The sequence below is a fragment of the Hypomesus nipponensis genome, chromosome 10 (genome assembly GCF_054491055.1).
Source record: "Hypomesus nipponensis isolate SF chromosome 10, ASM5449105v1, whole genome shotgun sequence".
NCBI lineage: Eukaryota > Metazoa > Chordata > Actinopteri > Osmeriformes > Osmeridae > Hypomesus > Hypomesus nipponensis.
In genome coordinates, this window is record NC_140370.1 from 9,051,182 (window position 1) to 9,065,721 (window position 14,540).

Sequence of the window (14,540 nt, forward strand, 5' to 3'; positions counted from 1 at the left end):
TGTGGAGTTAGACCGTTGTACAGTTTCTATTCCGTTTTCAGCTCAGGTATGGGCGGAGCCAAAACCCGACCGATCGACGTCACAGCGACCTAACTACATCAGATCACAGACAGTTGCACTGCACGGTTAGCTGGTACGATGCGAAGACAAAGTAATTAATACATAAAATACTCAGAGACTGCCAGAAGGTATGTTCTGATAGCCTATCTGCAATTGATTTAGCTGCTGTTGTTGCTAAATTCAATAAATTTGAGGGGGCGGAGCTTCAGGTCCTTCAGGCGACACGCCCCCCAGTCTCAAGCAGAAAAGACTGCTTATTTTCTCACGATTTCAAAGCCTTTAATTTAACGTACGTGTTTTTTTTTCATTCGAATTTGGATGGGTAGTTAACAACACATTCTTCTGTGGTGTGATGAACTTAAAACTAATTTCAATTCCACTCTACAAGATCTTTAAAAGGTATCTCTCTGTAGTTAGCTTATTTTTTTTCCATGTTTCATTAGCCTGACAGTGTCATACTCATAATGATTACGTTACTGTTGATCATCTGTCCATCGTCGTATAAAGCCCGCCCTGGCAATTTCATTGGTACGCCCAGATTCTGGTTTTTCTGTAGTTGTTTCCCAATACGAGACCCTCCAGACCCAACTTCCCGACCACATTTTTTTGTCGGCGGGGAGAAGTTGGGCTGGCAGCCAGGCTAATGTTTCATGGCATTGAAATGGAGAGCACAGGGACATCTGGTGGTTTGCAGAAATTATAGCATCCATTGTCATCGAGACTGTAAATAAAATGTATTTTATAGCCTACACAAAGTTGATGATGTAGCAGTTTAGACAATAATTTACTATTATATGAAGCCTGAAAGACACCTTGCTCTAAAGTAGCAACAGTAGTTAAAATATACATGCAAACCATAGGCTATAGCTTGGTGACTGAAAATGTGCCTTTTTGCTTGCCTTAGCTAAATACGTACATCAACGTACTCCTCGATCACGTAGAATTGTAGTGCGGAAACAGTCCTAATCAGGCTACAAAAACATAACAGTGCTGTAGCTTCGTAGCCTCCAGTTTTTTTATATTAGGAACGCAGTGTGTACCACTAAAACACAGCTGCTTCGGTTTGCTTTTATTTTCATACAAGGCGTATTGTTAAATTCAACCGGAGAGTCTCTGACCAAAAGCCTATAATGGCGAATTTTTTGCCTTTTCACACGCAGGTCACCTCGATTATGGGGGTCTTTGTAGACGCGGCCGTGGCACAGATTTGTGAACTTGTTGACGAAGGATATGCAGTTTTACGCTTGGAAATATCCAGAAGTCAAAAGGAAAACGAAGAGCTAAAGGAGAAATTGGTGAGAATGGAGATGGGTAATATGCTAGGACTTGGAAACGTCGCGCCTGCGGTGCACGAGCGCACCCCATTCTATGCGATATCAGGTATTCGACTCACAAATTTGGCTACACACTGGTTAGTTTGTTCTTTCATTCTATTCACTATGGTGAATCAACTCATGTAAATGTCCTGGTCTGTGTTTCATTAATGACGTGCTATTCCCAAGAGGAGGATCGATGTTCTAACAGGAGATCTGCCTTGGAGCCAGAGTTTGATGGCTTGTGTGTCATTGGAGAACAACCAAGCCCAGATGGGGATCACCTACTGACTAACACCGAGAAGGTCACAATAAATGTATACAGTTTTTCAAGGAAAGTCATGAGATAGATCAATAAGAAATTAGTTTCCTTTGTAACGTTACACTTGTTCTCACAGTGATAATATCAACACTTAAAAATACATCTAAGCCCCATGTTTTTGTTTTGCATTTGAAATGTTACTCAAATGTGGTTATTTTGCAGTCTGTGGACAAATTCCCAATCCTAATCAAGGAAGAAGTACACGAGGATGACTTTGATATGTCCTGGACGCAAAAAGAACTAGAAATCGATAGAGAGAGTAAGTAACAGGGCAAGTCAGCCACAATTCCATGATATACATTGTATAATGTCTACACAGACCACATATTGGATCAATTGTTTCACTTGCAAGTGAGAAACTACACTTGTTTTGTACATTGTCTATATTTTTATGGTAGTTCATCTTTGCTGTGATTTATAACGTCAAACTCTGATGAATTGATGTTGTTTTAAAGTGTCAAATTCTTTAATTGTTTATTGTTCTGCACTTTTCATAGGCAGCTGTGCTGACGAAGAAGGGAATATTGACAAAATGGGGCTGAATCGGACAAACCATGTTTCTAAAGAGTGCACTCTGGTTATCAAAGCAGACCCGGAGGAACAAACACTTGAACAAATGGAGAACATGTCTGTGGAACAGAGAAATACGGGATTTGCTACACATTTGAGTAACAGTCTCTTTCCAAGTACTGCAACAGATTCTGAAGACCCAGCTTGTTCAAATGCTGCTGATATCATCCCCTCATACTTCTCAGGCAGCCCTGGGCCACAGATGTCATTAGATGAGACAAGTACTAATAGGGGACAGTTGTCAAATGTCAAATTTCACACGGTTAAACCGAAAGTTGTAATGCTGGATTCTGAGGTCCACAATGACCATTATAAATCTAATAGAAATACACTACAGTTTCAAATGCAGAAAGGTACATCTGGTCCTGGTGGCTGTGGCAACTTAAGCGAGAGGCATTTCTTGAGTCGTCGAAAGAGCCAAAGAGACAACAGAGCTAGGTTTAAACTGCCTACTGCCCAACGAATCATACCAAACACAGAACATGACATACATGAAGGGGGCAGTCAAGAGAAGCAGTTCATATGTGGGTTTTGCGGGAAGAGTTTCACTGGTCAAAGATATCTCCAGGCTCACCAACGAGTTCACACAGGAGAGAAACCATATAGCTGTTCTCATTGTGGGAAAAGATTTGGCCAAGCAAGTTATCTTAGGAAACATCAAACAATTCACACAGGGGTAAAACCATATGGTTGTCCACTATGTGGAAAGCGGTTTGCAGATTCCAGTAACCTCATCAGACACAAAGGCGTTCATACAGGAGAAAGACCATTCATCTGCATCCACTGTGGCTTACGATTTGCTGTAAAACACAACCTTAGAATTCACTTGCAGAAAAACCATCCTCATTCTTCTGGATCTCGAATTGGAGATATACATTGAAAATATTTTTATGACATCTTGCATCACTGTACTGTTTATTACATACTGTATACATACATGGAATAAAATTGAAGCCATATGTTAATGTTTGATTTAATTTACTTGAGCATTCCGAAAACACATGAGTGACATTAAGTCATTTAGCAGACGCTCTTATCCAGAGCAATGCAATAAATTATTGGCTTTAATTTGGCTTGCTGCTTCATTACGATATGCATTTTAGGTTATTATAACTGAACAACCTTTTCCATCACATGCAAATCACTAGAAGAGGACGGAAAAGAACGCTAGTTTTTCTTTCATATGTTGTTTTGGATAGTCCGGTTCGCCATTACAAGTAGCCCACCCCACAGAGCTCTACATTGACCTATCGACTAATATGTAAGACGTAATTGCAACTGTAGTAGTATGCCACAATAAATATTCGGCTCAATACATTAATGATGTAGCAACATTCATAAATGTATGATATTGTATAATTAGTGTTCCATTGACAAAGATGCTGAGCCTGAACAATGAACATGTATGGGCACTGGGCAGAGGCCACATAGTTTGTATTTAAAGTACGCGTGCGCGGTAGGAAAAAAAACGTGTCTTAAGTACTTCCTGGTCAGCATCAGCTCCCTATTTACATTGTGATGAGAAAAGAAAACAAGTCGTTATTGTTCGTTTAGCATCCACACACGGTCTCTTTTTACAGATTCTCTTTCTAAAGGCAACAGATCGACACACACGATGTCAAATTCAGTTACATTTCAAACGCAGCTAGCCTCCATTATGGAGGTACTGGCAAATGCGGCCGTGGCTGAAATATGCGAACTCGTTGACAATGGCTATGCCGTACTGCATTTAGAAATAACTCGAAGTCAGAAGGAGAACGAGGTATTAAAAAGAAAAATGCGTCTGATGGAGCTTAAAGTTGCCCGTGCGTCTGCACTAAGAACAGCGGGAATAGGAAGCTCAATTTTTGCAAGCAGTCGAGCTCGAGCAAATCTTGTGAATGATTCGAAAAGGACTCCAAGTTGTAAGTTTCTACTTGACGTTGACTAATTTAGACACGTTTTGTAAAGCAATAGATTTTAGTCGTCTTCACATTTTCGGCATAATGTGTGTCTCGATTTGTTCTAGTAGAGGCACAATTTCGGAGAAACGCTGATTCCCATTTTGCCTCCCTTGGCACCAGTTGTTTGGATGATGACCCATCTGATGACGGACAGACCGCCAAACAAAAAAAGGTGGATAACTTTCTTAAAAATTTAAATTTAACATTGTTTTAACACCCTTACATTGTGTTTAGGCTGTACTTTTATTATTACCTTTTGACGTCTGTATCATATCACCCTTGACTCTAGGGGGTCTCAATCACCCAATCTGCAGCACTAACTGGGGTGAAGCCCAAACCACTAGTCATAAAAGTGGAGAGGACTGACGATATCTGGGAAAACTCTGACCAACAGGAAAGAGAGAGTAAGTACATAGTATGGTAAGACCGTCTGCTGTGAAAGGCACTTTGTCAAGACAGTATGCCAGATAAAGCAGTTTTAAGCAGTTATGAAAATTAGTATGTGCATGATATTATTTCAAGTGTTTTATGCTGTTTCTTTTCATGGGGCTACAGGTCATGGCACCGTTGGAGGACCAATTGATTCCATAGTACACTCAGAAGCTGCTCAGCCAATCAGCAAACAGGAGGTAATGGGGCAAGGTAGTGCAAGCTCTTGCGTTTGGTCGAGTGGTGACACAAACAAAACGCTACTTTCTGAACCTAAAAACCTAAATGCCAACAAAAGGTCTCAAAGCGCAGACTTGGAAACCGGTGATGGTCTACCGATAATAGATCCAGTTCCTTTTGACTGTATGTTATATGAGCCCCACAGTCAACATGGGTCCCATAGTACACATACGTTGACTGAGGATCCAGGGTGCTCGTATTCTTTAAAAATGAGTGCGAATTCTGGAACGGCTCACTCTGATTCGAGCAACGATTTCCATTTTGCTGTCGATGAGGTAAGTCGCTCAATAGCTGAGCACCAACAGCCTGCAAATTACAGAGACAACAGACAGAGGGAGCCCTTGTCTGCAGAAGAAACCCAAATGACCGTCAGAGATGACATGGACACTGGACCCAGTTCCTTCATGGTCGACGATGACTGGGTTTCCCATAACAGTTCTAGCAGTGTCCCTAACTACAACAGTGACGGCTTGGAAAAGCTGTTCATTTGTAGTTTCTGCGGAAAGACTCTGGCTTGTCTCAAAAACCTGAAAACTCACATGCGGGTTCACACTGGAGAGAAGCCGTTCAGCTGCACGCAGTGTGGAAAACGCTTCTCGGACTCCAGCAACCTCAAGCGTCACCAGAGCGTTCATACAGGAGAGAGACGCTATGGTTGTATGCACTGTGGGAAACGTTTTGCACAGTCGGGTTCCCTTAAAGTACATATGAGCGTACATACAGGTTGTAAGCAGTTCAAGTGCCCGCACTGTGGCAAGACTTTCATTTCGGCCAATCATCTCAGAAGACATGTCACTGTCCATGAAGGGGAAAAACATTTGCCAACCACTTTTCAGTGACATTTCATAACCTTGTCACCATTGAAACTTGTTAGGTCAACAATGCCCAAAGCACATCAACTTCTAACCACTTGTTTGCAAGTGTGAGCTCAATCCAGATTAAAATCGTAACCATGTCAACCCAGCATCCACACAGACTCAATCTGCCTTAAAATCAAAATACCAATTTGGTTTGATGGTTCTTGGCAACCTCCAATGATCCCCAATGTTTTCATTTTACATGATAAAGTTGGTGTGTATTGGGTTCAAGAGGTTTACTAAGTGAAAATAGTACTGTGGCATGGTTTCATTTAGCAGTTCCGATCTTAACTCTGAAGGTTGTTTGTGGTGTGTTCGTGTCAAAATATTCAACAAATTTGAGGTGTTAGTTTGTAAAATAAAGCTCATTGTCTCAATCTTGTTTTTATTATCCAGTGATTTAATTTGTTTTCAGTGATCACTCAAATGATAATGAAATGGTAATGTTGAACATTTCATTTCTTAATGAAACATTAACTCATGTTACCCAAATCAAGATAAAAACTTATCATTAGCATTTATTTAATTCACTGATGAATATTTGATATGTTGTGGCTGAGTTGAGATGTTGCAGATGTTGAAATGATGGAAAACACTTTTGGTCACAAGGTTTTTTTGGGGTGGTTAAAAACATTTTTTTTATTAAAAAGTCCACAATTACTGTATAGGCTACATGTTACTTATCACAAATGTATTTGGAAGCTTGCAGACATAAGCTGCAATTGTTAAATATTAGTGGCCCACTTTTATTGACTGCTGTGCTCTTAATTTTACAGGACGGACATGTGCCATCCCATTTAACTCAATTTGCCAAGTATCTAAACAGTTAAGGTTTAGTTGCATAGTGCTGGGTTAGCACTTACAAAAAGCAATCGTTGAGCTTAACAACAAGTCTGAAGACATTGCTAACATTTACATCTACACAACCGTGAACATCAATGTTTAAGGTGTCATTTATAAGTGCAAAAACATCTATACTTAACATATTAAGTACAACATAAATCCATCTTTGGAAAACATAAGTGATAACCCAAGTGGTCTTATTAACAACAGAACTATTGCTTACTAACAGCTAGTGATAGTACCACTATATAGTAATTAGGGAACAGAAGTAATACCACCTTGTATGGGTAAATCTGCTAAATGCTATATTTCCTCATTGTAATCAAAAGCATGGACATCAAAAGTCACAATCCTGTCATGTAACATCTATGAACATATTTTACCATTGGTGTTTACAATAACATCCAACATTCCAATTGGCAAAAATAAACAATCATATTTAATAATTTTGGTTCATTGATAAAGTATTGATTTTCTTCATTAGATCAGATTTGTCACTTAATATTAGTAAATAAAACAATACTTCTCAAGACACTTATGTCCTTTGCAAGGACAATACCTAGAAATAGATGATGCAAACACTGACACAAACAACTGCTATACATTATTATTACTCAGAAAAGGGTTGATTTCTGCCAATCAAGCACAATTCATCCCTTAGTTTTATTTTGATTATCTAAAAAGCTTGGCATAGTTTGAGGCCCAAACATGACCATATCATACAAAACTTCATAAAGTCAAACTTTATGAAGGAGTACAGTACATACTGTTCAGTACAGTGTGTACCTGTGCCACACTTATTTTCCTGATTAAAAATATGTAATCCTTCTGACCGGACTAAGAACCATATCATATTCATATATCAATTCATGTATGATTTCCTATACTGCTAAGCATTGTGCCAACTGTGAATGAAACAGAGAAGCTATTTAGTCATTGGATTTGAAGAATAGTCACATATTCTCCAAATAAGGATAAGTGGTAAATAACAAGGCAGATCAAGGTTACTAATATCCCTTCACCTGCGATTCTTACCAGCAAAATTGACCCTGAAATGAACCAAGCCCAGAGCAATCAAATTTAAGTATTCACATAGACCTGTATTGTAGCTGCTTATCGTGCTTTCAGATTAAAGTTCCACTCTGTTCATAGGCACGACTGGCATCTAAGGGTTAGCAGGTCTTAGCTGAGACGACGAAGGCACTTATCATGTATTATTTCCTCAGGAAAATTGGCACTTTGATCATTAGAATTCCAGGTAGATAAGGTTTAGCACATTTGTTCAATTTAGATTTTGTCACAGCTCTATTTATATTAACAAATGTGAGGTATCAATTGTTCCCTTGCATGTATATGCTACTTAATTGACAACCTGAAATTGTCCTGGAAATAAAGTACTGGAAGCTACAAAATCGGTCACGTTGGACAGCCCAAAAAAGCCAAGATCTATTAACAATATAAAGTACAACATCTGGAATACATTAAAACATTTGATATACATAATGATAGCATAAATATACTTGGTTAAGGTTATCTTCTAAACTGACTTTCAGTTCAGTTCCTTGTGTGCAACCGACATGCAATTTCATAATAAAATGTGAAATATTTACTTGAGGTTTCATCCCATCCCCTTCATCAGTATTTTTTTTTCCTTTTGTCAACTTCCATACCTTTTCCTATCAGCGCAATTCATAAATATTTCATGAATAGGCTAACCGGTGTGTGAAAAAAAGAAACAGAGGGACTTCTTCTTTTCTCTCTATTCATTCCTTGATGTAATATCCTACAAGGAAAAAGTAAAAAAATGATTGACCAGTTTGACAGTTAACTATAATACAACATATTACAATGTTGAAGTAAAAGGACTCACCTCTGTTTTAGCTTTTCTCCACTTGCCCATTGGTCCAGACTTTGTGAAGACTTTAAAGAATAGAACAGTTTTGTAAACTTTGACAACACTATTGGAAAACAAATGAAAACACCAATTCAGAAGCCATAGTGAACTTACACTGAGTTGTCATTATCAGCAGAAAGGTTACAAATGCCATTGTCAGCCCCCTCAACAGGCACCTGGGTAAATATATTTGACATAGAGGTTAGGATTAGGAACATGGCTCTTTGCACAAACAAATGTCTATCATTATTTAGACAGCCACAAAGCTTTGAGAAATCCAGATGCTGTGTACAGACTATACATGTGTTGTTCTGCACTTGAAATCACAGGGAATGACAATTGGAACTGATGTTTCATTCAGATTTAGACTTTCTAACAACTTACCCTGAGAATATGGCAGTGAAAACAAATACAGTGAAGATGAGAAGGAAGAGGGCTTTCATTGTAGGACAGTCTGAAACACAGAGCTTTGATTAATTCTACAAGTCACATGTCTTGCCTTGTACAACAAATTACCCATCCAAATTAAACCCACCAACAAATAGCTATAAGGGCTCCATTTTAATGGAAGTAATTTCTCAAAACAATTACATTTAGTCATTTAATTGCATCTCACCTGCTGGTTGGGGCTCTGGAAGACAGCAGCTGTGGGAGTGGAATGTGGAGGGAGGCGGGACATCCAATAGACCCCCCAGTGATTGGGTGAACTGCTCTTGTGAGTAGCAGGTCTCAGAGCAAAGCTCCTCCTGGATCACAGGCTCCTGAGCCAACTTCTCTGGTGGGGCTGTGATGTCACTGTGGTCTATGGTTTGGCAGAGATAACACAAGTGAAGTCAGGGAACATTAGCCTGTTAATATTCACATGGCCACCCAGCCTGTGCCATATACATGGGATATCAGAATCAGATCATCTCTGCAAGCAAATCTTTAATCATGTCATACTGAATAACAAATAGCATGTGTAAATGCTCCAGTTTACTAAAGTTGCCACAACAACATAAATGAAAATGTAATGTTAATTAAAACATTGAAAGAAGATTAGCACAATGAATCCATGCTCATTGTTATTGTGAGCTCCAGGTATAGAAGCCAAAAAACTTTTCCTCCACAAAGGTAGCCCCTAAAAAAGCATCCCAAGCAGTCCTCACGGGCCTCACCATATGTGAAGCTGAAGCTGGTGTCCAGTGTGGTGGTGCTGTCCTCTACCCAGGACGACTCTGCCAATGGTGCAAAACGCTTCCCTCCAAACACCCTTTCATCCAGCCAAGACTGACACGTCTCAGTCATGTCACTCAACAGACTGGCCAGGGACCTTCGTGCTTTCCGTCTGCGCCGGAACACTCTACACGGTCAGACACATGCAGACTGAGCATTAGATTCCTGTTCCTAGTTGGTTTTCATTCTATTCACTCTTATTATAATATTCTTGTGAATGAGAAGCTTGACATGACAGTGATTATGTATTTATATTTTTCTTGCCCAAGCGAGGTACAAAATGTAATTAGCTCTCTTTCAACCAAACCTTTCCTTCCAGCCAATCCTTTTTTCAGAGCACAAAAGAGCCCTTTATGTTGATTAGGATCTGGTTGACAAAATAAGAAATATCGTAGCAACAGAACAAGATGACATAATTTAACAGGCCTCAACCCAGCCAGATGTAAGGCACAAAGAATTTATAGGACTCGACGAACATGTTCTGTGTAGCTCTCTCCTATAGGCTACAGCACATTACCTCATTCCGACAAACATGGCTAGTGTTTGAACACTTGTGTTTGACGTGCATGGCAACCCAGTCATAAATCAGGCGACACTCTTGAGAGTTCCATATCGACTCTGAGGATATTTGTAGTTTGACACACAAAAGCAACAACTTTTGCTTGTTGCTGAGGTCATCTCATGCTCAATATCTAACATCTTACCTAACTAGATTCTCCTTGTATGAAACGTTGGTTTTGGAGGGAGTGAGGGACACGTTGCCTTCATCGTCCCAGATGTAGCTGTCCTCCGTGAGGACGTAGTAGCCGTTGGAGAGTAGGCGGGGGCTGCGTCGGCAGCAGCAGGGGGAGCCTGTCACAGGGTTGACGGAATAACATTCGTAGGATGAGTCTGGTGACAGGAGGGACAGTCCAAGGCTACAGGGAAATATAAACCCACAGATATTAAGAATTCATTTTAATATTTACATTGTACAATTGATAATTGTATGTTGTACAATTTATATATATAGTAGTTTGATACTTGATAATTTATTGAAAGATAGAGAAGCAGAGCATCACCTTTGACATGACTGATCAGCCACTGGTTGTCTCTTTCTTAAAGGTGAACCTGACACAATGGGAACAACACATTGTTGATATGCACTGTTGGTTACTCACTTTGTTTTCCTATTTGTATTCAAATCATCTCACTGAAAGACTAACACTAAATAACTTTGTTAATTATTTTTTTCTTCTTAACTTTCCTCTCCAAAACTGAAATGTATAAAGCAATAACTAGTTATTCTAGTTGAAAGAAGAAGCTACAAGGCTAGGTTTTTGAAACTAGCTGAATGTGATTAAACGACATTGTAGTTGACACACTGTAGACAAGCAGGTTGGTATGCTAACGATATCCTGTATACAAGAATGTACATTTCTTAAAGGATATATTTTAGTGTGTAGGGTTTCTTGACAGATGTATGCCCCAACTAATAACTTTAGTTTCGAAGTGATCAAAAAAGTTGTAGAAACAGCGGTAGAAAATATATAACATACTTGTAACAGCCCTACTGAAGAGCAGAGCCATGGCTGGCTGCACACACCACGCTGTCAGAGGGAACGGATCACGTGTGATGACAGCTTGTCCTCAATCTGAAAAAACAAATTAAAAAGGTCCGTTAGAGAATGCAGAGCAAAAAGGCTGGGCAACTTCTGAGACTGTTGATGCTCAGCAGAATTAGAATTTCTGGAAAAACAACTGAAAATTCCTTTGTCATATATATAAAATACCTGACCAGAAACGATACATTTTTACATTAGAGAATATCTTGGAACCAGTAAAAGTAGTAAATGTACCTCAGAAGCGAAGCAAACATAAGCAGATTACAGAGGAAAGACATGCAAGTACCCCTCGTGTTAAAAGAACATAAGCCTTGCTTTATCTCCTTCCATTACTTCTTCCCCCTTAAGTCAGCAAGTTATTACCATGGTTGCATTATCCGCCTCTTGAGGTCTAAGACTGACCCTTCTTTAGCTTATCTGTGTGCTTTTAGAGATTTTTAAAATCCTCCATTAGGTGTCTATAGCTCATTTTGTTCTAATGGAAATTTGCTAAACTGACATTCCAAACTCAAACTGGAGACTTTTATTTATGACATGCAATCTTACCCATATAATTTTTCTTTAGATTAGATTCAAACCATTCCCTTTAAACAGTTTATTTGCCCTTATTTTAAGTTATCTTAAATACAACACTACACAACTCTACTCTGTTGGGCAGCATCTTTTCTCCCGTTGTCCGACATATTTACTGTGTGAAGCCCTGAGAAAAACAGCCTGAAAAATCTGTGGGAAGAAAAGGAAAACAAAGTTCCCTTACAGTGAAGTCGCTTCCTGTTAACTCTATCATGACTGTAAGCTCCTCACTAAGGCTGACTGCATGTGTCTGGTAATGGTTTCTGTCTGAGTAGACAACACACAACAATGTCCCAAAATCCAATCCAATTACCACAATAGTAAGAAAGTAAGATTTCCCTCGGCTCAGAAAGATTTTAAATTCCAAAAACCTGAATTTACCTTGTTGATGGTTGATGGTTGATTGGCAACCCCAATAAATTAATAATCTGGGATCGCTTGTGTAGTGAGGAGCCACACAGTTTATGTATCATTCTAGGCATGTCGGTCAAAATGAAAAGAATTGTGGACAAGCTCTGTGACTCCTGGCTCATTATATTATGTGGGTCAGACCTCAGTTTCTAACGGTCTTTTGGGTCTGGTGACACAGGAAACAAGAGATACTGACTGAATGAACAGAGGCTTTCAGTGTCCTATCAGAGTAGTGTCCTAAGGGAAAGTTACATTACACAATGGTGTGTATGAAGTGGGCTCAGAGACCAGCTTGTCTAGGCAAGTTTTAGGGTAGACTTTTAAGATGTTCCTATTGTATTATTAATCTCTTATACTTTTGCCTGAATTTGACTTGAATTTCAGTAAAAAATATATTTGAATCCCTGATTTGGCAACTCCACTGCCATTGTTAGGTATGTGACGCCAGCAGACCAGCATGTGTCGTGCCCCGCCCTATTAAGCTACTGCTCCACTGGTCTTCAAACACTGTTGAGTAAAACCTGTCCTAAGTTACCCAAGCATGGGCCTCACGCTAAGAGTTCCCTATCTTCCTGTACTAAAATAGGCAGTGGGTTCACATAGCCGACAAGCAGTCTAATGTGAACCCAGAGGACTGGGCTGTTGAGTTTAATATAATGTACGTTAACAACTAAAGCTTGCAGTCTTGTTGCCCAGGGTGTATTTGTTTGTAAGATTATCTAAAGCTTATGTACTGTAAACCATCTAAATATATAACCCAGGAAGTGTCAGAGGCAACTAACTTCCTGTGTCTTGGAAGTGTGAGAAGAGGCGATAAAATACTGCTGCCTGCAGTATCTCTAAGTTCTTAATAATAATTAACATCATATGTAATAATATAAGCTAACACATTATGATAAACACAGTAGACAATTTAGTACAAACAACCCGACCTAATCTACTAACAAAGGCCCATCATATAATATAGCCATTCCTATCATGGCCAGAATAGATTGATAGCCCATAGATCTGTACTTGTATGTCCATTATTGTCAATGAAAGCTAGAAGGTGATATTTGTGTGGAATTATTACACACATTAGCTATAACGTCTAGGCGATGATGGTAAACATGTAGAATTGATTTAATCTAAATATTTGATCATAAATTATAACGAGGAAATAATTAAGTTGCATTACATTTACAAACATGTTCCTCAATAGCAGTCAAGGGGATTTATCCTTAACTACTAGGCCGCAACCCGGCCTCACTGGTGATGATGCTGGAAGAAACACCGTCACAGACTACTGTAAGGCTCGATGATGCCATCGGTGAAGAAAATGGGGTACTGCAGTGATAGTCGTCCTACAGTAGGAACAGTCATCGTAGGCTAATCATATTGTTCTTTTAAAAATTATATAGACTAGGTTAGTCAACCCTCAGTTCTTCTGTGTGTGCATCATGCTGAGCATCTCCGTGATGTTTTTGTTTTGAACTCTGTGAGAACTTAGGTGTAATGCACAGAAAGAACATATTCGAACAGTTTATACATTGCAGTGAAGCCAAGTCACATTCGCCTATTTTTATAAAATAATATATAAAAATATATTAAAATGAATTTACTAAACGTTATGTCAAGTTCAAAGTCGAGGAAATAAGACAGCAAGAACAAAGGGGATCCCCCATAAAGCGTTCTAGATCGGTCTACTTACCAACGCTCGTTTTTCAAATCCGTAATTCGACCTCATACATTAGTAAATGTGCGTTAAGTTTAACAGTTATTTTGGCTTTGAGATATTACATAAAGAAACGTGAACGCAAAGTTAATTGTCTTCCTGCTTGACAGCACACCCGCATCCCGCAAAGCCTCGCTTACAGTGGTGAAATACCACAAGTTGCAGTATGGAGACGGCGGGTGATCTTAGCTCGCCCGACTCAAAATACAAAAAATAATTCTGCAAATAATCCAAAATACGTGGATATTCTCAAACACATTGCGATTTGGTTTGCATTTATAGCTACTTCAAATCAAGAATACATAATAACGTGCTCAGTAAAAGTTGTTTACTTTTTATGTTCATTCATTTCCTCCCTCTAATATTGCAAAACAAATCTCAGCAGATCTTATGAGAATGAATATGACATGGACTGGGTTGAGCACTGTACTTGATTAGCCACTTGTCATTCTCTGCTACTGAAAATAAGATGCAGCCAAATTGATTGTATTATGCTGCAGGTCAATAGTGTGACACTAATTTGTTTTGACCAAATTTACAGATTTTGATTAA

The 14,540-nt window shown here is 39.1% G+C and overlaps 3 protein-coding genes across 8 annotated transcripts; 2 read left to right on the forward strand and 1 right to left on the reverse strand.

Annotated features, from left to right (window-relative positions):
* The first annotated feature begins 327 nt into the window (after positions 1–327).
* On the forward strand, positions 328–3,224 carry LOC146271533 (uncharacterized). 3 transcript variants are annotated; one of them, XM_084707771.1, is made up of 5 exons: positions 328–459; positions 1,221–1,440; positions 1,563–1,690; positions 1,858–1,954; positions 2,193–3,224. In XM_084707771.1, exons 2-5 carry the CDS (start codon positions 1,233–1,235, stop codon positions 3,143–3,145), a joined length of 1,386 nt encoding a protein of 461 aa, XP_084563897.1. In that variant the 5' UTR covers positions 328–459; positions 1,221–1,232; the 3' UTR covers positions 3,146–3,224. The 3 variants fall into 3 exon arrangements, with proteins under 3 accessions (XP_084563897.1, XP_084563894.1, XP_084563896.1); XM_084707768.1 differs by lacking the exon at positions 328–459 and having other exon boundaries at positions 997–1,440; XM_084707770.1 differs by lacking the exon at positions 328–459 and having other exon boundaries at positions 998–1,440; positions 1,563–1,678.
* A 510-nt stretch (positions 3,225–3,734) lies between these two features.
* Positions 3,735–6,111, forward strand: LOC146271534 (uncharacterized). The gene is made up of 4 exons (XM_084707767.1): positions 3,735–4,169; positions 4,274–4,380; positions 4,498–4,612; positions 4,764–6,111. Exons 1-4 carry the CDS (start codon positions 3,881–3,883, stop codon positions 5,714–5,716), a joined length of 1,464 nt encoding a protein of 487 aa, XP_084563893.1. The 5' UTR covers positions 3,735–3,880; the 3' UTR covers positions 5,717–6,111.
* A 243-nt stretch (positions 6,112–6,354) lies between these two features.
* On the reverse strand, positions 6,355–14,214 carry tmem71 (transmembrane protein 71). 4 transcript variants are annotated; one of them, XM_084707772.1, is made up of 10 exons: positions 13,965–14,214; positions 11,225–11,320; positions 10,748–10,796; positions 10,391–10,603; positions 9,629–9,813; positions 9,088–9,273; positions 8,856–8,925; positions 8,586–8,647; positions 8,448–8,497; positions 6,355–8,360 (listed from the first exon to the last, which is right to left on the reverse strand). In XM_084707772.1, the coding sequence occupies exons 2-10, from the start codon at positions 11,253–11,255 to the stop codon at positions 8,337–8,339; spliced, it is 870 nt and encodes a 289-aa protein (XP_084563898.1). In that variant the 5' UTR covers positions 11,256–11,320; positions 13,965–14,214; the 3' UTR covers positions 6,355–8,336. The 4 variants fall into 4 exon arrangements, with proteins under 4 accessions (XP_084563898.1, XP_084563901.1, XP_084563899.1 ...); XM_084707775.1 differs by lacking the exon at positions 13,965–14,214 and adding an exon at positions 12,245–12,412; XM_084707773.1 differs by lacking the exon at positions 13,965–14,214 and adding an exon at positions 11,837–12,007.
* Positions 14,215–14,540: the final 326 nt, after the last annotated feature.

Excerpts from the sequence above, each read along its gene's own strand:
- tmem71 (XM_084707772.1), bottom strand. The coding sequence starts at position 11,255 with ATGGCTCTGCTCTTCAGTAGGGCTGTTACAA. Across the intron at positions 9,814-10,390 it reads TACAAGGAGAATCTAGTTAG|AGTGTTCCGGCGCAGACGGA; the intron begins GTAAGATGTTAG and ends CTGACCGTGTAG. Across the intron at positions 8,926-9,087 it reads TCCAGAGCCCCAACCAGCAG|ACTGTCCTACAATGAAAGCC; the intron begins GTGAGATGCAAT and ends TCTGTGTTTCAG.
- LOC146271533 (XM_084707768.1), top strand. The coding sequence starts at position 1,191 with ATGGCGAATTTTTTGCCTTTTCACACGCAGGTCACCTCGATTATGGGG. Across the intron at positions 1,441-1,562 it reads CCCATTCTATGCGATATCAG|AGGAGGATCGATGTTCTAAC; the intron begins GTATTCGACTCA and ends GCTATTCCCAAG. Across the intron at positions 1,955-2,192 it reads ACTAGAAATCGATAGAGAGA|GCAGCTGTGCTGACGAAGAA; the intron begins GTAAGTAACAGG and ends CACTTTTCATAG.
- LOC146271534 (XM_084707767.1), top strand. The coding sequence starts at position 3,881 with ATGTCAAATTCAGTTACATTTCAAACGCAGCTAGCCTCCATTATGGAG. Across the intron at positions 4,170-4,273 it reads TTCGAAAAGGACTCCAAGTT|TAGAGGCACAATTTCGGAGA; the intron begins GTAAGTTTCTAC and ends GATTTGTTCTAG. Across the intron at positions 4,613-4,763 it reads TGACCAACAGGAAAGAGAGA|GTCATGGCACCGTTGGAGGA; the intron begins GTAAGTACATAG and ends ATGGGGCTACAG.